Source organism: Sitophilus oryzae, unplaced genomic scaffold, assembly GCF_002938485.1.
Source record: "Sitophilus oryzae breed Bouriz unplaced genomic scaffold, Soryzae_2.0 scaffold_1621_pilon_pilon, whole genome shotgun sequence".
Taxonomy (NCBI): domain Eukaryota; kingdom Metazoa; phylum Arthropoda; class Insecta; order Coleoptera; family Curculionidae; genus Sitophilus; species Sitophilus oryzae.
Window position 1 is genome coordinate 512,679 of NW_022146305.1, and position 21,230 is coordinate 533,908.

The 21,230-nt window shown below is 32.2% G+C and overlaps 2 protein-coding genes across 3 annotated transcripts; one reads left to right on the forward strand and one right to left on the reverse strand.

Annotated features, from left to right (window-relative positions):
- The first annotated feature begins 140 nt into the window (after window positions 1–140).
- Window positions 141–11,168, forward strand: LOC115880355 (tctex1 domain-containing protein 4). Of its 2 annotated transcripts, none has more exons than XM_030897563.1 (5): window positions 141–397; window positions 3,906–4,170; window positions 4,560–4,659; window positions 10,224–10,417; window positions 10,980–11,168. In XM_030897563.1, the coding sequence occupies exons 1-5, from the start codon at window positions 238–240 to the stop codon at window positions 11,077–11,079; spliced, it is 819 nt and encodes a 272-aa protein (XP_030753423.1). In that variant the 5' UTR covers window positions 141–237; the 3' UTR covers window positions 11,080–11,168. The 2 variants fall into 2 exon arrangements, with proteins under 2 accessions (XP_030753423.1, XP_030753422.1); XM_030897562.1 differs by having other exon boundaries at window positions 143–397; window positions 10,914–11,168.
- LOC115880348 (acidic mammalian chitinase-like) lies at window positions 11,086–19,996 on the reverse strand. The gene is made up of 8 exons (XM_030897556.1): window positions 19,833–19,996; window positions 17,950–18,093; window positions 16,090–16,298; window positions 14,816–14,940; window positions 14,452–14,599; window positions 13,760–13,903; window positions 11,934–12,050; window positions 11,086–11,876 (listed from the first exon to the last, which is right to left on the reverse strand). The coding sequence occupies exons 1-8, from the start codon at window positions 19,888–19,890 to the stop codon at window positions 11,748–11,750; spliced, it is 1,074 nt and encodes a 357-aa protein (XP_030753416.1). The 5' UTR covers window positions 19,891–19,996; the 3' UTR covers window positions 11,086–11,747.
- Window positions 19,997–21,230: the final 1,234 nt, after the last annotated feature.

Genomic DNA, 21,230 nt, shown 5'->3' on the forward strand with positions numbered 1-21,230 from the left:
TTAATACATTTCTCAAATTAAATAATTATAATTATTGCTTAATAAATATACTAGATACATCTTTTAATAATAAGAAAAAGAATGTAGCAAGAATTAAAGTTTTGTAAGTCTATTGTAAAATCAAGACTGCCAACATATTTTTTTTATATAGTCAACCAGTAAAACGCATATTGTCAATTTTGTGTCACATAAGCTTTTTGCTTTAATTTGAGGAATATTTTTAAAAATAACTGAATTATGGAGGATAATGAGGAACTACAAAAAGGTAGTAAAGAAAATGTACCAAAACCTGAAGCCAGTGCCGAAGCACCTGGAGTTCCAGATGAAAAATCAACTGAAATAAAACAGAATGAATCTCGAGAAGTTCCAGAAGCTGAAGAACCGCATCCTCCTACAAGTAAATCACTATATCAATTTAAGAAAAATAAAATAACAAGTTAAACTATGTTATTAATTAAGTACCGTTACATCCACAAATTAATTATTTTTTAAATAAAAATGTCTATTAGATTTACATGTACCTACAGGGTGTTTCCAAAAACATGTGTCATCTCTCGTAGGGAGATTCCACACATAAAAATAAGATTTATTTTTCATATCAACATAGATTCGATTCTGCTTTGTTTCGTAGCTACAGGGTGTTGTATCAATATTTTTTCGATTTATTATAATTTTCAAGTACTTTTAGCGATTCGAATGAAATTTTGAGGGTAAAAGTTACGATTAAGTGCTACATATTTTAATGCTAAAATAGTGTCGATAAATTTATCAGGGACGTGCAAATGGGTTATTAATGGAATATATTTTTTATAAAAAACATGTGCGCCACTGCCTTTTTTCTTTTGGTATCAAAGTTGTGTACGCCGTTTAATGTCAATTAAAAGTTATCTGTTGATAATTTGAGGATAGGTAACGAGTGCAACTCGCTAAAAAATTACAGAAAACAAGTGTCTGATTTGTAAATATACCCGTAGGCACTGAATCTACAGGGTGGCGCACCTCATTCGCCTCGGTTGATTATACGAAAACGGATACAGGGGTATCAAAAATTGCTGGTCTATTTTAAATATTTATTATACATAAAAACTTCGTTATTTCAAATACAACACCCTGTGTGTATTTTTTAAAACATATCGAAGCAGATTTAAATGCTCTTTCAAACTATATTAGGGTTTCCTATACCTATCTGGCTCAGATTTTTAATAAAAAGCGATTTTTCAATAAAGTTGCAATCAAGATGGCTGGTGTCGCCATGGCAATTTTCTAATTGTTTATTATTTTATCAAGAAAACTGAAGCAGTATCTGGTGGCGGAAGGAATGCATATACATAGGACAATTGCTTGTTGGCCTGAAGGGTTTATGCTCAAAGATATCCAAATAGGAATCTTCCTGATAAGCGTTCCTTTGAAAAACTACTTTTCCTATTTCGCAAAGCTGGTAAAAAATCTATTAGGCAGAAACCTGTCATTGGAGGTGAAGAAAATGAATTTGCCTTAATGAGGAAAATGCATGTTTTTAAATAATGGTTTTAAAAAATAGTTCATATAATTACAAATTGAACAAAAAAAAATCGTTGATATCGGTTAAGAAATGCCTCTAATATAAAATAATTAAATATTGTTCATTTAAATGGCCGGGCAAACGCTCTCTACCGAGCCTTGCCGCTGTGACGTCATCCGCCGTTCTTCTGGTTGAGTGGAGCCAGACGCGTGTTTATTTTACACAGGTTGCTTTTAAACGCTGTTGAATCCGAGTCAAAATTTTAGTTATTTATGTTAATTAATACATAATTAGTAATTAGTGATATTTATAAATAGTAATGGATGAGCGAAAACAGCAAAAAATGGTCCAAGGCCATGAGAAGAGATGAAAAGAGAAACGTTAAATTATCCTCTATTTTTACGATTTATTGTTGTGAAGATCATTTTGATGTAAGTTCATATATTTATGTATATTGTCTTACATAGGTATATGAAATTTGAATGTACAGATTTTGACACCCACATACAGCCTAACTGCAAGTTTTAATAAGAAAACATTAAATAAAAAAGTTGCATGGTTTTTCATATACTCACTTTTAAAATTAATTCTAGTTATACAGGGTGTCTCAAAAAAGGTGGTCCAGAAAATTGTAGGTATTTTTCGCTTTTCAACTGTCAATATTTCGTAAACATTTGAAGATAGGTATAGGATATTATACATGAAATATATCTAGAATATCTAGAAATTTCCGAAGAATCTAAAAATATATAGGGTGTTTCACTTAAAAAAGTAACTTAATTTTGGCGTTTGCTTATGGGACACCTTGTATAATATTTTCATTACTGATACACAATTTATTTCCTATAATTTCGTAAAAAAAACAATCTTTAAAAATAACAAGGATAAGGGGGTGTCAATATATAAAAAAATTTTCTTTTTCACGCTATGCTCTGGAGTTATTTTTCCACGTACTAAAGAAATATTTTTGTCTCTTTTCACTTCTACATAACCTACAGCATTATCTCCATACGTCTCCCTACCTGATCTGACAAATAAGTTTATAACATTAAAATTTATAACTATATAAAAGTTCGTAACAGTAGGTACCTACTTATACTTAAATATGCCTCAGTACTACAAAGAATAAATGTTACATACCTCTCTGTTTTTTGTCTCTGTCCTCGTAATTCAGCACCAATAAATTGGGAATTTGTATTTATAAAAGCAGCCAACATAAAAGCATCGACTTTTGGCAAGTTATCTGATTGTGCTTTTACAAGCCCGGAATCTGCCATTACTTAAAAAATTCTCAGAACACACAACACATACAAATAATAACTGCACATAAAAAGCTCCTTCAATCAACGCTAAAAGCAACAAAAATGTATTAGTACGCCACCTAAATACGTACATAAACGGAACACGTCTGGCTGCTGCTGGCCATCGCGCGTCGACGAGAACGGCGGGTGACGTCAGACCAATAGAATATCGTTTCAATCCGCGAAGCGTCGTTTGCGTTATCCATAGTATTTTAATGGCCCGTTTTATAAAATTGTGGTACTGCTTTCAAGAAAAAAGTTTTTTTTTTTTGCATTTACACATATTTATTCTAATAAATTGAACAGTTTCTGGCGAAAAATAAAATATATGCATCTTCCTCATTGGTTCTTTTATAGAAAATCCAATATATCTACAAGTCATCGTAATATAAACCAAAGAACTACTTCTTTATTTTTCTTGACAAAATAATAAATGCTTACTTATTAAACTGTTGTAGGTAAATTAAATAAAAAGTAAACTGTTATAAATTTAAATAAAGTCCATAAACTAATGTCGATTTTGAAAATAGCTACTTGTAAATAAGTGTTACTAGAAAATTGCCATGGCGACACCAGCCATCTTGATTACAGTTTAATTGAAAAATCGTTTTTTATTCAAAATCTGAGCCAGATAGGTATATGAAACCCTAATATAGTTTGAAAGAGCATTAAATCTGTTTCGACTTATTTAAAAAAATACAGGGTAAATTAATTCTGAAAAGTAATATATACGGTGTTGACAAACCTTTTTACTATAGCATGTATATTTAAATATCTTTAAATATCTCAAAAAACCAAAGCTTTTAGACATATTAAACCCTTATAATAAATGCCTTTTTTTATGTCCAAGAATCCAAAAATGAAATAAAATACCGGGATGTTCTATAAGAAAAAATATATAGGTATGTACCTTTGGTATGGATCTTAGTTCTGACACACCCTGTACATTTCAAAATAATTTTAAATTATGCACATTGTCTCTCTACATATACCCATAAAATATTTCGTTTCTACATCGTTTCGTTTTCGTATAATCAACCGAGACGAATGAGGTGCGCCACCCTGTATATGACTGCTTTTACTAAAAAAATACTATATTTAAGAGGAAACGTCTCGTGAAGTACCGCAAATGACCGAAATCGATCCAGAACCTACGGCAGAACCGGAAGCCTTACCGGCCGAACCCGTACCCGAACTTCCTATAGAAGAAAGGCCTAAGGCAGTATCCCTTGATGACCCATCGGCACCTCAGGAAGAAAGGCGCTCCTCGAAACGGATGTCTACCGAAAAGGGACAGGAATTGTTTATACCGCCCGGCGGTCGCGACCGCCGTTCAACCGATATTGGTGCCGTAGAGAGTAAATACGGGTATAGTATTGTCAAACTGTGACCATTCTCCCAAACAGTGCCGTGGCACATATTTTTCTTAACATAGCCGCTTGAAGCGATATTTATATTTTTGATAAACGTTTTCACTACGCCTATGGTGTATCTGATGGTATCATACAAATTAATTACGAAAAAAACGTATTAAAATGTAAACAAAAGGTACAAAACTAGTATACACGTATAGCACATATCAAGTACAACTGGCTGGTGGAACTTCTCGCACGTCTCGCATACGCATAACGTTTTTCTATTAGCCAGCGCTAGCCTCAATTTTCCGCGCTTCCCTGGGAATAGAGAAAATATTGATTAGCGTTGTAATATTGTATTTTATAATGTATTGAGATAGTAACTGTAATTTTATTTTCTAGATTTGCAAAAGCGGCCAAACTTTTTGCAGCACCCAAGGGCAAGGGTTTGGGAAGCGTTTTGGATATCAAATCCAACGTTGCCGATGCTTACGATAAAAAAGTAAGTTATTACTGTTCACTAATGCTTGTTTTTTATTGGGAGAATAAATATAAAACTTGTTTTACACGTATTTTGAAGAGACATGAATTCTCCATTGAATATCGGAATAATATACTGGGTGTTCCATTTAAAATAAAACAGTAACATGCTTTTAAAGGTGACCAATGTTCAATATTAATTTTGTCTCACCCTGTATAACTTTTTGGTTGAAGTTTTAATTTGATTTAAAGTACAATAGTTAATTTAACTACATATTAAGCTATATACCGGGTAAATTCCAATTTAGGTAGCTTTTATTGTAATTTAAAAATTGTTCTTTATTTTTAGAAAATGTTAAATATGTCAAAAAGCTTATATTTTACTCATATACTTCTCTTATAAAACTCACCTTAATTTTTCTCCCAGAATCCGAAAATCAATTAATATATAGGGCGTTCCGTTACAAAAAAAAACAATGTAAAAACTTTGATATGTAACAAAAAAAAAACTTTGATATGTAACTTTTTTTGGGGACACCCTGTAGAACTCTCTATATTTTTAAAAAGTGCTCTGAATTATCTAAGGAATTATCCTACATAAGCTCAAGGACTGTATATATTCTAAAGGACTGTTCGACGTCACGTGCTGACCAGCGCTCCACAGTGCGGCGCATGGTTATTCTAGCGGGACAAAATCTCAAGAGCAATGTTTGGGACTTAAAATCTAAGAACCTAGCAAATGGTCTAATATATAGCAACTATATGGTTAAATTTATTTATTTATTAACAACTTAATTTATTAATAAATAAATACAAGATAATAAAACTATGATATTCGTACATGACACACAAAACCCGTATTGTAAACTATTGCCAAATACATAAAATTATGATATCAAAAAACTCTTTAGCAGTTTTTTTTAAATTAATTTGTAATCTTGTGACACCCGCTCTAATTTATTTAAAAAAAATATATTTTATTTTGAAAATAGTAAATAAGATAGATATTTTAATTTTAATTTTAACACTCGGTAATTGTAAATTCATATATAGTAAGTATCTAAGAGAATTTTTTGAACTCAGTGCCTTTTGATGGAGTTGTTTTGTTTTTATACTATCCGATTGAAATGAATCTTTTTGGACATTCACCTGTTAAGCTTGAACTCCCTGTGACTGTGACTACCTGTGTTGGTAACTCAAAAGATCTACATCATTCAATATATCGATATTTGAAAAAAAAGTGAAAGTTTGATATCTGCAGAACAAAGGCACGAAGGATTTTAACAAATAATATACGTACAGTAGAAAAGTACATACCTTTGGCAATCTTCAGCATAATTTGGCTTTCTAATAAAATGTATAAGCACTTGTAAATATTTTGTATATGATCTCTGCCTTGCTGAGCAGAAAACGACCAAATTTGGTTGATAAAAATGTATCGAAATACAAAGAATATTCATGCATTTTTGTATCAATTGGAATGTCTACTATTTATTCTTATCAGTACACATTTTTTGGCTTATTTCTAACCAAACGCTTTTGTCCCGCTAAATTTATCTTCCAACGCACTGTGCGCTCGTCCGTCAAATGCAAAAATAACTGTCACTGTCTAGAATCTTTAGCGCCAACTTCAACTCGGTCAGTAGATGACGTAAAAAAACTGATAGTGCAGGAAGATAGGAATCGAACTATCCTTATCTCTATAGTATCCCTGACATAAGCTCACAAAATTAAATTTCAATACAAACTGTCGTTCTCCTTGGAGCCTCCCCGGCGTATGAGAGGCGCCACCCTGTACATACAGGGTGAGTCTTAAATAAGTGCAAATATTTTCAGAGCTAGACGATCTCGATAAGGAAAACATATTTCGCGTCCAGCTTCCTTTATCCTATTTTTGCTGCCAGCGTTTCATTAGGTTGAAAAGTTTTTTTTTAAACATTTTTTTTCATTTTTTGCAACATCCACAAAAACTTCGCAAGTAGGTAACTGTTTTGTTTTTTGTTTATTACCTATTTTCAGTAATTTATCATTTCTTATAGACATCAGTCATTGTACCAAGTGGCACCACTCATTCCCGAAACACCGAAAAAAATATGAATCGATATTTATACTCAACCAACGGAAACGCACATATAATCTATTCGTTCCACATCCAGGATCATTTCAAGTTAATATCGATCTTTCTCGCACTCATACAGAGCCAATACAACTCGGAAATATTCGTGTTTCTCTCTTACGCATGAGATGCATACAAAGTTGAATCCAGAGAGTTCCAAACGAAAGAGAGTTGTTTAAATTGAGGTATCGGCAAAGGGCCAAAGTTCTCTCCGATTAGTTTTCGTTCGTTTTTCGTTTGATTCAATAGCCCGATGAAAAATGAGGCTACAAAAAAATGATTCCAGTTATTTAAATTGTTAATAAAATATTTTGAAAAATATGAGCACGAATTCATTGCTTGCAAATGGAACTGAGGTAAATGCAATAAGTTACTTTTTAACTAAAAATAAATATTTTGTTTAGAAAAATATAATTTTCCGTATATTAAAATAAGTAAAAATTAAATTGTAAAATAATTTTTGGGTCAACTTTCGTTTAGCTGAAATCAGTTATTAGAAAAAAAAATTGTCTTTAAAAAGGTACTGTGAACCACGGAAAACACAAATTTTCCTGCGGAAATGCGTAATTTCCAAATTTCGCACTTTAGAATAACTGAAATCTGCTATAAAAAAATACATTTTGCGTTTTATTTTTAATATTTTTCTGAACATAATTTATCACAAAAATTTTCCTGCGGAAATAAGTTGTTTTCATTTTCTAAGAAAATTTATTAGACTTTAGAATAGCTGAAATCAGTTATATAAAAAATAAATATATTTATTTTTGTCTTTTAGAAGCATTCACGAATTGAGGAAAATAAAAAAATTCCTGCTTGAATTTCATTTTCCATTTGTTCCTTATTATATTATCGGGTCTTGTAAAGTATAAGTACTTGCTATAGAATTTAGCAAATTTTTTTTTGGAGGACAGTACTATGCTTATAGAACAGTTTAAAAGAAAAAAATCCTTGGATAAAGCACTTTGAACGAAAAAAAATCATTTAAAAGTGTCTAAAATGCTAACCAATCTAATAATAAATCTAATAATATTTTTACAAAATCACAGTTAATTATTAAAATATAAAAACCACAGCTTAACACCCTACACAAAGAAAAGCTAACCAAAGCAACCCAAATGCTAACCAATCTAATATTTTTGCAAAATCACATTTACTTATGAAAATATAAAAGAAAACTGCATGATCCAATGATTTTTTGTTTTGAATCAGCCCTATTTACGCAAAGCTTTAATAAAAAAAACAATAATAAGTGCAACATTCCTAGGTACATAGTTTACAAGAACCTATATTATCTATTCTACAAGAATTGTTATTCCTCCGAAAGATGTTTTACCCCACCCAGCACCCCTATTCGCTCCCGGGTCCTGTAAGCTTCTAAACTGAAAAATGTATGACAAATAAAAAATCGGTAAAAAAACTTTTAATTAAACGGTTTTATCTTATGTGCACTGAAAACTAGAAAATAATAATAACAATTAGGTATTTTGAACTTCTAGTTCAGAAATATTTTAGTACTAGGCAGAATAGCTTTTAGACATATTAGACTAAAATAAAAAGGTGGGGCCCATTAACTATTGCTGTAATACTTTCTTCTATACTAAGTGTGGATTGCATCGACTTATTATAATAGTAACTGGAGATTTTGACAATCAATAACCAGCCGTGGCGGCTTCACCAGCGAACGCCGAGCTCATGATCTACCAAATTATAAAGATATGCTTTGCCATAGGTAGGATTTCAGAGGGGCCCCACGTTTTTATTTTAGTCTAATATGCCTAAAAGCTATTCTGCCTAGTACTAAAATATTTCTGAACTAGAAGTTCAAAATACCTAATTGTTACTATTATTTCCTAGTTTTCAGTGCACATAAGATAAAACCGTTTAACTTAAAAGTTTTTTTACCGATTTTTTATTTTCTAGTTTTTAGTATTTAACGGAAATGCCTACCGAATATTCCTCATTCTATTTAATTCATTTAGTGCATCATTATTACATGGTTTTTTACCTGATAATTTATTACAATCTGACGCTCAGGTGTTTCTGACGCTAACAACTCTCTCTGTTTGTCGCGTTCTGATGCTAGCGACTCATGACGCTCAGGTGTTTCTGCCGCTAACAACTCTCTCTGTCTGTCACGTTGTGATGCTAGCCTGGACTCATGACGCTCAGGTGTTTCTGACTCTACCAGCTGCCTTTGCCTCTCACGTTGTGCTATTAACCTGGCATCATGTTGCTCAGGTGTTTCTGTTGCTAACCGTTCTCTTCGTTTCTGTAGTCGACTATAGGTTTCATTTTTACTTTCTTTTGCACGTTTCGTTCTATACTTTTCTTTCGCCTTTTCGAGCCTTTTTCGTTGTGTAGCAGTTTCGTTTATATTTTTGTTTGTTTTTTTATTTATTGTTTCCATGTTGTTCCCACGAGTAATGGACATTTTAACGGTCGACCCCCCTAGAGGTCCAGTAGTTTTTTGTATTTCTTTGCTCGTAAAGGCTCGTATAAAACAAATATAAGTTCATTTTTCATGTAACTGATTTCGGACATTCTAAAGTCAAAGCATTTTTTTATGTCAAATAAAAGTAAAAAATTTCCGCAGACACTTTTTTATGTTTTTATGTTTAGAAAAACGTCTAAAACACACCCCGAAGACTAGTTTTGATGTAACAGATTTCGGCTATACTAAAGTCCGAAAAATGAAAATGACGCATTTCTGAAGGAAAATTTTTTGTATATTTGTACTCCTAACGCCTTCTAGAACGCATATATAAAGTCATTTTTTATATAACAGATTTCAGCTAAACGAAAGTTGAGCCTATTTTTTTTAATTCACGCCCAAGAAGAGGTGAAATAAATAAATAAAATTATTTTTTCGAAATTTTGAAAGGGCTAGAAGAAAAAGTTCAAATAGAAGTTATAGAGCGTTCAATTTTACATAAAAATGGTCTCTATACTTTTTTTGCTCAAATCAAAATTAAACGAGATAAGGTGGCCATAAGCTTCTATTCAAACATTTTTTTCAAAGTCCTTTCTCTGAAATTTGAAAAAAACACTTTATTTATATTTTTCTTTATGCAACCTTTAAAAAAATTTAATGTTATTAACTTGCCAAAATGTTAAATCATTGATTCCTGCCCATAACGTTTTTCTTAACAGTGACAATACACAGTTTTCACCTTCTCGGTATCATCCATAATAACGGAGATACGGGGGCTGTCCCAAATTGTAAAATTTTCAAAAAGACCCTGTAGCTCCGAAACGAAGAAGGCTATCAAAATTTTGTTTACGGCATCTTCCGTTTGACAAAAAAGTGGGACGGCTTTGTGCAAACCGCACCCTTCTATCTTCACTAATAACGGAGATACCGTACGATTTCAACCAAAGTGAGTGATGGGAAAACAGTTCATTTTTACCAATACCAATAATACCTCTACCAAGAATAATTTCTTCTTTCTTCTACATACTTTCCACTCTAGAGCACCCGGTATCAGAACACTTACAGGCTGGAATCGGAGAATCCGTTTAATCCGCAAAAAGTCGACAAGATTCTAAAAGATGTCATGGAAGAGGCACTGAATAATCTCCAGTACGACCCTGACAAATGTCCGAGCCAAGCGAAATGGGCGGTCACCCAAATCCGCACCAAAGTCAAGCAGCTGGACTTTGACCGGTAAGCCTGTTTACCTTATATGCCTTTGTAAAACATTTTTAAGCCTAGTTGACATGGTCAAAGTGTACTTGGATCAAATACCCTTGGACCCATCTCACTTGGACTCTGTTTGAATCGTACCAACTGATTTAATTTTGATTGATACGATCCAGGTGGTGTCCAAGTGAGACACACGCGTAGCGTTCAAATGGATTTGATCCAAGTACACTTTGACCGTGTCAAATAGGCTTTAAAGCCTGGTTGACACGGTGAAAGTGTACTTGGACCAAGACAACCGGGTGCTGGATTATCCTTTTTTTAATGGTACCAAACCTATTAGGTTTTACTGGGATTAAATAAAAAACTAGATACAAAAAAAAATCGGCCTAATGAAGCCTACCCTGACGAGCCGCCACTGACGCTAGATTTTATCTGCTACGTTTTGTCGTCGCAAATCGTACGACAAGTCGTTGTGTGTGGACCACTCTTTAAAGCATAATTAGTTTTTGTTTTTCAGGTATAAATTGGTTTGCATCGTCACGATTGGCGAGAAAAATTCTCAAGATGTCTATTCGACTTGTAGGTTCCTATGGGATGCTGAAAAAGACCGTTATGCATACTATTCCTTAGAGAACACTTACGTGTACGGCATAGCGTACTGCTTTGGACTTTATTATGAATAATTCATATTATGTATTATATTAATAGATATTTATTTAAAGACGAATTTATACAAAATATTTGTTATAGATAATTTTACATTATTGTAATAAAAGAGTGTAAAAATTTCATTCAAATCACTAAATATTATAATAAATCGAAAGATTATTAAAACTTTAACACCCTGTAGCTACGAAACAAAGCAGAATCGGCCCTATGTTGATATGAAAAATAAGTCTTATTTAAATGTGAGGAATCTACCCACGACCAAAGATATTTAAACTCCCTTTATAACCATACCAAATAACCTAACCTAACCTAACCGAGTTTAAATATCTTTGCCCACGACAGATGGCATATGTTTTTTGAAACACCCTGTACATTTCCAACATCGGTTTCCCTGATGTGTAATTGAAACATTTGTGACAATTTTTTTTTATTTAAGTGAAAGTTATACCGTATGATCGAATAAAAACGGCGTCAGCGATGGCTATGAAATGAAGATCGCTGTCATTTTATATGTAAAATTATATAGGAAATGTCATCGATCGTCATTTCCAAGCCAACTGGACGCCATTTTTTTCGATCATACGGTATTATCGTACGATATTTTTTACCTGAGGCTTTTTAACTACTTAAATAACAAAGTAAATATGCAAAAAATATACTTTTTGAAAAAAATGCATTTATCTTAGCACCAAGAATCGTTGATAGTTTGAAGTAAAGTCTGATTCACACCGGATATTTCTCCTTTGACATCGTCAGCTCCCAAGTGCCAAACAAATAGACCTTTTAGGCCCTGATCACAGGCGTACTTGGTCTGTAAGCAAATAAGGATTTATTAAGGATTTTATTATCTATCAAATTATCTTTTTACCTTTAGTGCCACTGATTTTTGTTCATCGTAACTCAGCCATGTGCTGTTCAAATATTTGTAGTATCCTTTTTGTTCATCGTCCCAAACGTCAGTATAGTCAGCGAAGTATTTCTCTATCTAGTAAAGTAAAACAATGTAAATTAGAGTTATTTGAAATGTAAATACCGTATGATCGAAAAAAAATCGTCCAGTTGGCTTAGAAATGACGATCGATGACATTTCCCATATAATTTTATATATAAAATGACAGCGATCTTCGCATTTCATAGCCATCGCTGACGCCGTTTTATTCGATCATACGGTACAAGGTAAGGAATAGAATTCAAGATCCATAGTCAGAGATGATTAAACCTTTTAGATTACCTAATTAAATAAACCAAAGACTAAGTGTATTTCAAGAAACCGTACGCATTTCCGCATGCGCTCGTTCGACTAGTCCAGACAGGAAGATCATTTTAGTTTATTTTTGTTTGATTCTATAATTATGGAGTGGAATAATACCTTGATTTTGTCTCTTATTGATGAATACGGATTATACAAATGCCTGTGGAATCCCACACATATTAATTATAAGTACAAATATGGTGTTTCCAATTTGCTTTAAACGTTTTTTTGAATCTATACTAATATATAAAATCCTTAAGTGACTGACATACTGATTAATCATGATTCTGCTCAAACCACTCAACGTAAGAAGCTCAATTTTGGCATACAGGTTGATTCTTGGGTGTAGAGGTTCGATAAGAAGTGATTTTTCGAAATTCCAGTTCCAAGAGGGTGAAACTCCTCAAATAAATATTACAATATTTTTTATTTAAAAAACGGTCAAGTTTCCGAAAAAACGCTTAAACACGTATATTTTATTTTGTTTTTTTACATATTTTAAGATTTTTTAAAAATGTATACAGGGTGTTTCGAAAAATCTGGTCATTGATTAATCACGATCCTGCTTAAAGCGCTTGACGTAAAAAGCTGATTTTTGAAAAACAGATTAACTTTAGGGTGTAGAGGTTTGATAAGAAGGGATTTTTCGAAACTCGAATTCTAAGGGGATGAAAAAACACTAGTTCAAATATTAAAATATTTTTTATTTAAAAACCGGTGAGATTTTCGGAAAAACTCTTAAACACGTATATTTTATTTTGTTGTTTTACATATTTTAAGATTTTTTATAAATTTATACAGGGTGTTTCATAAAATATGACCATTGAGTAATCACGATTCTGTTTAAACTGCTTGACGTTTAAAGCTGATTTTTGGCAAACGGATTGACTGTGGGGTGTAGAGGTTCGATAAGCAGGGGTTTCTCGAATCTCAAATTCCAAGAGGGTGAAAACGCCCCTCAAATATTACAATATTTGTTATTTAAAAAACGGTTAGTCTTTCGGGAAAACGCTTGGACAAGCATAATTTATTTGGTTTTTTTACATATTTTGAAATTTTTAAAAAAGTCATACAGGGTGTTCCAAAAAGTTGGATAATTTCTTAATCACGATTCTGCTTAAACTGCTTGACGTAAAAAGCTTATTTTTGGCAAACGGATTTTTCGAAAGTCAAATTCCAACGAGATGAAACTACCCCTCAAATATTACCAAGTTATATAATAATATCGCCATATTGTTTTTTCTCATGCTGACATAAATGTGAGAAAATTTTATCCAGTTTGTATGTTAATGAAAATTCTTGCTTTGCTTTATCATTACCATTACAAATGATTAATTCGACGCGAACGAAGTCGCTGGTACACGCTAGTATCCGAATAAAACTATTCAAGAATACTTTAGTTTTTTAGCAGATACTATGTATATTCTAAACAATAATTTTACCTGATAGAATGTTGGAGTCTTAATTTTACCAGCGCCTTTGCTTTTTGAATGTATGCCATGACTGGATGGATCTGTCAAATTAAATGTCCTTCCGTAAAAAGGCACGCCAAAGGCCAGTATATTTTTTGGGGTTCCAGAGCTAACCTGTAATAGTATATTACGCAGTGAGTGTTTTAGAAAGCATACTACGCACAAACAGAGCTGCAACAAGTCAGTTTTAATATATAATAATATCCTAAATCTTTGACTTAAATCATTTTATATCAAGTGAAGTCATTTTTGTAAAGACTAAAACCACATAAAATAAAAGGGTTAATTTTCAGAACGCAAAAATATGTTTTTTATAAAATTTAATCGATTTTGAAGTATTAACACCAGATTATAAACTTTGTTTTTTCTTTATTATTTTTCGTGGTTCCAATTTTCGGAATCGGGCACTAGTTAGGTTACTAGTTTGCGCACATAGCACGCCCACTTATGGCCTCTAAAATTGTGCACAACGCCTGACCGGCACAGTTATTAGAGAGATATCGGAAAACGGAATAGCGTCATGCAGTATTTACGCGTACCTTATCATGGTTACGATAATAACTAAACGCTAATTAACAAGAAAAAAAAAACAGATGTGAACAAGAAACAACCGATAAAAAACAAAAAAAAAATTAACTTGAGTGAAAAAATAATGCGTTTACCCAATTATTCACTGACGTATTGACATTTAAGTATTTTTTCTCATAACCACTGTCCAACGATGATGCATACAAGCCTGAGTTAAGTCCAGTATGCGCACTCCATGCACCGTAAAAGTCATACGTCATTATATTGATTACGTCTAAGTATCTACAAACAAATGAATTATATAATAATTAGTATTATAATATTTAATTTTAGCAGTTCATTCTGACAAAGAAAAATGTCAACGTTTTCTTAAATTATCATGCTGTTTATTAGCTTTCTATTGTCAATATATACAGATATTCCATTCGATCGATAAAAAAACAGCGTCAGGGTTGTAGTTAGGTTTTGGACGCCGTTTTTTTGTATTATGGTACTTACTTAGCCATTTCTGATACATTGTATCCATATTTTGCTGTTGGTATTGCACAGACAGCAGCAGTAACTAAATAATTGTGTTTGTGGAATTCCTCGGATAGTTCTTGCAGAAACACCATAAAGTTATCCTAAAATATACAGAATGTATGTAGGGGACGATTCAAAATTTAAACCTTGGGTTAATATCAAAAACCAATATCAACAGATGTCTAGAATTGTGGATAAATTCGCCATAGCAGAGACAGGCGAAAAAAATTATTGAAGAACATTCACCAAGTTGATCATTTATCTTACGACGCCCTCTAAATTTTTAGTTTATTGTCCAAAAAAATAACAGACCATTGTAAACCAACAAGAATGTTATTAAGGTAAAGTAAATGTTTTCTCATTATTTAACTAATGTTAACTAAATCATATTATTTTGTTTTCTTGTTGTAATTCTGTTCTAAAGCTTTTCCTTATTCATTTGATCTGGCAAAGACAATATATAACATGTGTGTGCATTTAATGGAATCTATTTTTGCTGTAAATAATTTCAGTTTAAAAGTAATCTAAATAAAATCGTTTACTGTTCCTTCGTGCCGATGTTTGTGGCTTGTGAGAATAAGGGCCTTGTTGAGTGTACTAACAATTTTTGACCGTGCATGGGCGAATATCTTAGCTCGCAAAAGGACAAACAAAAACAATCAATAGAATAATTTATAAAGATTCTAATACCATTCTAATTTATAAAGATTCAAACCTTCAACTTTAGCGTCGATTCCGCAACAAGGGACTTCGTACCTACGGGTAGGGATCCGTTAAACTAACAAAAAAAACTCTTCAGTTTTGAACGATATAAATATTTTATATTATAAATGTTTTGAATGTATTAAACTATAAACCTAGGTATGGGGACAGTTTCTATATTATTATTTCTCTTTTATTAAAATTCAGGACAGCATAGTTAGATTCTCTGGAATAGTGATCATGGTTTTCTCTGCGAGCACGGCAGATTTTTTATGTGAATTCCAGGCAGAGTACGGCACTCCTTTCATTTCATTTAATAAAATAAGTAAGGCTCTTTACAAATTTAGTGTTTTATTTACATAACCTATTCTCCTCAAATTTCCCAAAATATTGCTTCTGTCCAGGCGCATCCGAGGTAATCACGATATAAAAATATTTAACACAACGTAGGTTCCTTTCTTTCATTTATATTGTTTGTTATGCAGTTCCAAAAATCTCTTCAACTTTGTTGACGAATTTGGGTTGTTGCACTACAGTACTTTACCTACTTTATCCTTAGAAGACGGATATTCCCAGTCGATATCAATTCCATCGTAGTTATATTTCTTGACCAAATCGTATCCATTTTGGATAAGAGTTGTTCTCAAATCTTTATTAGAAACTACATCAGATAAGCTTTTATTAGTCTGTACTAAAGTGAACAATACTTTCAGATCTGGATTGATGGATTTCAGTTCTGCTAAGGGCTCTACAAATCCTACAAAAACAGAAATTTGACAACTTGAAGTACCTACCTCTGTTTTAAAGGAATATCTTTATTGACATGTAGACTTTTGCGTTTATTGACACGTAGACGAAGTTTTTCAAAGTGTTATGAAATGCTTTTATAGTTATTAATGATACAAGTTCGATACGAACATCATAATGGCTTAGTTACACAAGTTTCATTAAATGTTCGTATCGAACGTGTATCATTCAAAATTTAATCTACGACGCGACACGAGGGACGATCCAAAGAGATTTGATTTAATTTAAAATATCAGAGATATCCTCATAAAAATTAAAATTCAAAATTATCAGGTGCTCATATTAGTCGACGTCGTGGTAACCGTGCTTGTTGATTGTTTCCATTTTGACTTTGACAACTCAATTATTGATGTTCAATTTTGTGTTAAACGTTCAGTTTTAGCAAAAAGCAAAAAATAATATTAATATGGGTGATTCTGATTCTGAAAGCGTTCCTTCGGATATTGAAGGCATTGCGCAAAACGTTGTCGATTCCCTACTTCCCGAAGAATCAAGACAAACGTACAAGCAAGCCTATGTAAAACTTGAAGATTGGTCTAAAGGGAAAGGAATTAAGTATAGTAGTAACGAAAAGGTTCTCCTGGCATATTTTGAACATCTTTCAAAACATAGAAAGGCTTCATCACTTTGGGTATAATATTATTCCATGCTACGTTCAGTTATATCAGTGAAGAAAAATACAGATATTAGTAAGTACGTCCATTTAATTGCATTTCTAAAAAGAAAATCGGAGGGATTTCGGTCAAAAAAATCGAGAATTTTAAGAAAAGAAGAGATAACTCGTTTTTTGTTGGAAGCCGATAATAGAACTTATTTCCTGACAAAAGTTTCATTGATAGTGGGACTTGCGGGAGCCTGCCGGCGTATCGAGTTGTCAAATCTGCAGCTGCAAAATGTTAAAGATGAAGGACAATGCATTCATGTCATTATTCCATTTACGAAAACAAAGATATCACGAGATTTTTTTATAACGAAAGGGAATGTTGAAGGAATAAATATGGTGGAAATGGTTCGAAGATATATAGCTATGCGGCCAAACAACACAGAGCATACTCGATTTGTTGTGGGGTATAGAAATAGAAAATGAATTAAGCAACCCGTTGGCATTAATACTTTAGGTAAAATGCCGTATAAAATAGCGTTGTTCCAAAGTCTTCCAAATCCACAACAATACACTGAACATTGTTTCCGTAGATCGTCTGCGTCGTTGCTTGCAGATTCAGGAGTGGATTTATTAACTGTTAAAAGACATGGTGGTTGGCGCTCTAACACAGTGGCAGAGAGCTATTTAACCAATTGTACTGATATTATAATTAATGTTTACAATAAATAAACGTATTTAGGCACCTTTTTTTGCTTGTTTCATATTTTAAAATTTGCGTGTTATTATGAATTCATAATAGCACTAGTGCTATTTCTTAAATAAGTGCAAATATTTTAAATTGTATATTTAGACCCTAGAAATACAAAAAATCCGTCATTCATCATTTCTTTTTTTTGGGAAGTAGTTATTTATCAAGAAAATATGTATTAAATTATACAAAGACATATGACAAGAGCAAGAAGCAGTTTTATTATTATTAAAAAATAATTTTGAGTACCTTTGGCTTCGTTTTGTATTGATAGTGTCCCATTAGAGTAAACTGTAACAAAAGCGTAGTAAATATGAGTTAGAAGAAACGGATTTATATCGGATACGTCCAAAGTTCTTAATGCACTTGATGCGTAATAACCTCCAATGTATTCTGAAACAGAAAAATAGGATGTATAAGTTAGTTTCAAAGAAAATAAGTGGATTTTTATGTGTATGACATCTACCAAACGAGTTTTTTTTATAGATATCTTTCTTTTTCTTAAACTTTTATTCAATAGGTACATGGTGGACCAACGACTTCGTTCGAGTCGAATTAATCATTTGTAATGGAGATGATAAAGCAAAGCAAGAATTTCCATTAACATACAAACTGGATTACATTTTCTCACCTTTATGTCAGCATGAGAAAAAACAATATGGCGATATTATTATATAACTTGGTAATATTTGAGGGGTAGTTTCATCTCGTTGGAATTTGACTTTCGAAAAATCCGTTTGCCAAAAATAAGCTTTTTACGTAAAGCAGTTTAAGCAGAATCGTGGTTAAGAAATTACCCAATTTTTTCGAACAAAAAAATTTCAAAATATGTATAAAAACCAAATAAATTATGCTTGTCCAAGCGTTTTCCCGAAAGATTAACCGTTTTTTAAATAACAAATATTGTAATATTTGAGGGGCGTTTTCACCCTCTTGGAATTTGAGATTCGAGAAACCCCTCCTTATCAAACCACCCCACGGTCAATCCGTTTGCCAAAGATCAGCTTTAAACGTCAAGCAGTTTAAGCAGAATCGTGATTACTCAATGATCATGTTTTATGAAACACCCTGTATAAATTTTAAAATCTTAAAATATGTAAAACAACAAAATAAAATATACGTGTTTAAGAGTTTTTCCGAAAAACTCACCGGTTTTTAAATAAAAAATATTTTAATATTTGAGGGATTAGTTTCACTCCCTTAGAATTCGAGTTTCGAAAAATCCCTTCTTATCGAACCTCTACACCTTAAAGTCAATCTGTTTTCCAAAAATCAGCTTTTTACGTCAAGCGCTTTAAGCAGGATCGTGATTAATCAATTACCAGATTTTTCGAAACACCCTGTATACATTTTTAAAAATCTTGAAATATGTAAAAAACAAAATAGAATATACGTGTTTAAGCGTTTTTTCGGAAACTTGACCGTTTTTTAAATAAAAAATATTGAAATATTTGAGGGGTGGTTTCACCCCCTTGCAAATCTTTCCCAAAGCATCTCAGATGTTGTTTCGGCCGTTGAATTCTTATATTTAATAGGGTGTCTCAAAAAAGTGTGAGTGGGCGTGTATTTGCGAAACCATTAAAATTTTTGAAATACTTTAAATACAAAAAATGTTAATTTTTTAATTCTCCATCTAATAAAAAAATAATATACAGGGTGTTTCATTAAAAAAATTATGTTATATTTAAAAAAATATTGTATATTTTAAAAAGTTTGCCGTAGAATTGTGAACATCTCGTATGGTTTAAGATTAATTACATCTAAAGTAAATACCTAATATACATAGTTTTGATTTCAGGACAAGTTCTTGTATTTTTAATAATTTTTTTAAACAAAGTTGAAAAATATATTTTTTAATTATTCATTAATCTCTCTGAAACTATGAAAACATATTTAATAATATCTTAGTTTTATGTAAAGGGATCAGGAAGGAAGCCAAATTTTTTTGAGCCACTCTATAGAAGTTAAAATATTTTCCTGAAATACATCCTCGTACATAATTTTAGGTTTGTACTCAAACCAAATATTCCCAAGTTATTTATTTTAGTTTTAGGAGTTACAGATGCCCGACGCACTATTGCCGGACCCTGTATATTAAAATATGATTAAAATGCATGCAACAACCTACTTACTAGATTCCGTAGTTACCATAGAACAAATCAGAACAACTAACACACTTATTCTAAACATTTTACTGATCGAGAACTAATATTTGAATAATTGATATGTTGCTATTCGATAACAAAATATTAAATAGTACGTACATATTACTCGTCAGTATTGTCGTTTATGTACTCAGTGTAAACAAAGAAAAGAGAAAAAAAAGGGGAATCACTTCAAATTGTTAAAATGTATAGTATGAATTTTCGAAGTAGTTACCTAAGATATTATTTTAGTTTTAATTATTTCGTAGATACTTTTAAATTAATATTATCACTAACGAGGTTATCAAAATACGAAAGCAGAGTAATTTTCATCTGTAAAGGTGGCTACACACACTACTGCAAGCTTGACAAGCACGCATGAACAATCTTTTTGTACAAGCAAACTGTAGCGTCTGTAGGGAAAATTTGCGCAAGCATTTTAATTGTGCAAACCGCTTGATGATTGATTGAATTTGAATCGTGCAAGCCCATGCTTGCGCAAGCAAAACGGTACATGTGTACAACATGTATTCAGCTTGTACCAACAATTAGTTCAGACCTGTACGTCGCGTCGCCATCATGTCTAGCGATCTGAAAAGGAGCGATCGAGGATTATTGGAAGATTTTATTCGTGCATACGAAAATCAGCCGTGTCTTTGGCGAATTAAATCACCAGAATATCATGATAGCGTGAAGAAGGATGCAGCATACAAAATTTTACTTAATAAGTATAGATTAATTGACAGCCAAGCCGATAAGGATGCCGTTACTAAAACGATAAATGCCTTCAGGTACTTTTTCTTGATTTTTGTGCAAGACAAATATTAAAGTAATTAGTAAAATAAAGGCATTCAAATCGGAATTCAAATCGGAATAACGGTTTTTAAAATATGTTAATTTTTTTAAAAGTTTGATGCCCTCTAACGGAGAAACCAAGCACTTTTGTATAGAGGTAAATTGTGTCCAACAAACTTATATATTGATTCCAAAAATACGTAGTAGTTCTATGTCCACTGAATAGGGAGACACCCTGTAATAAATTTCATAAAATTATCAATAGGTAGTTTCGAATCACGCAAAACTAGATTGTGTAAAGCTTTAGTAATTTCTTATAATGTCAGTGTTTAATTGGAACAATCAAATGATATATTTTAACGGGACAAGCGATTAAATTCTATATTGATGAAGACCTTGAATGCTATAAACGTGTTTTTTAATTATTACTCATTCTTTACCGATTAAATTTAGGCTATTTAATTTTTATACTCAGGGCTGGCAAAGGTTAGTCTTGGGTCAAGATTTCCGTATGTAAGAAGAGTACAATGCGTTTCTAATGTACTGAACAAAGAGAGGACAGTAAACACGTTGCCAAACGTATGAAATAAA

Coding starts and splice junctions, on each gene's coding strand:
- LOC115880355 (XM_030897562.1), top strand. CDS start 238: ATGGAGGATAATGAGGAACTACAAAAAGGTAGTAAAGAAAATGTACCA. Junction 4,171..4,559: donor GCCGTAGAGAGTAAATACGG/GTATAGTATTGT, acceptor TTTATTTTCTAG/ATTTGCAAAAGCGGCCAAAC. Junction 10,418..10,913: donor AAGCAGCTGGACTTTGACCG/GTAAGCCTGTTT, acceptor TTTGTTTTTCAG/GTATAAATTGGTTTGCATCG.
- LOC115880348 (XM_030897556.1), bottom strand. CDS start 19,890: ATGTTTAGAATAAGTGTGTTAGTTGTTCTGATTTGTTCTATGGTAACT. Junction 18,094..19,832: donor TATGGTAACTACGGAATCTA/GTAAGTAGGTTG, acceptor TTTCTGTTTCAG/AATACATTGGAGGTTATTAC. Junction 13,904..14,451: donor ATACGTCAGTGAATAATTGG/GTAAACGCATTA, acceptor ATACTATTACAG/GTTAGCTCTGGAACCCCAAA.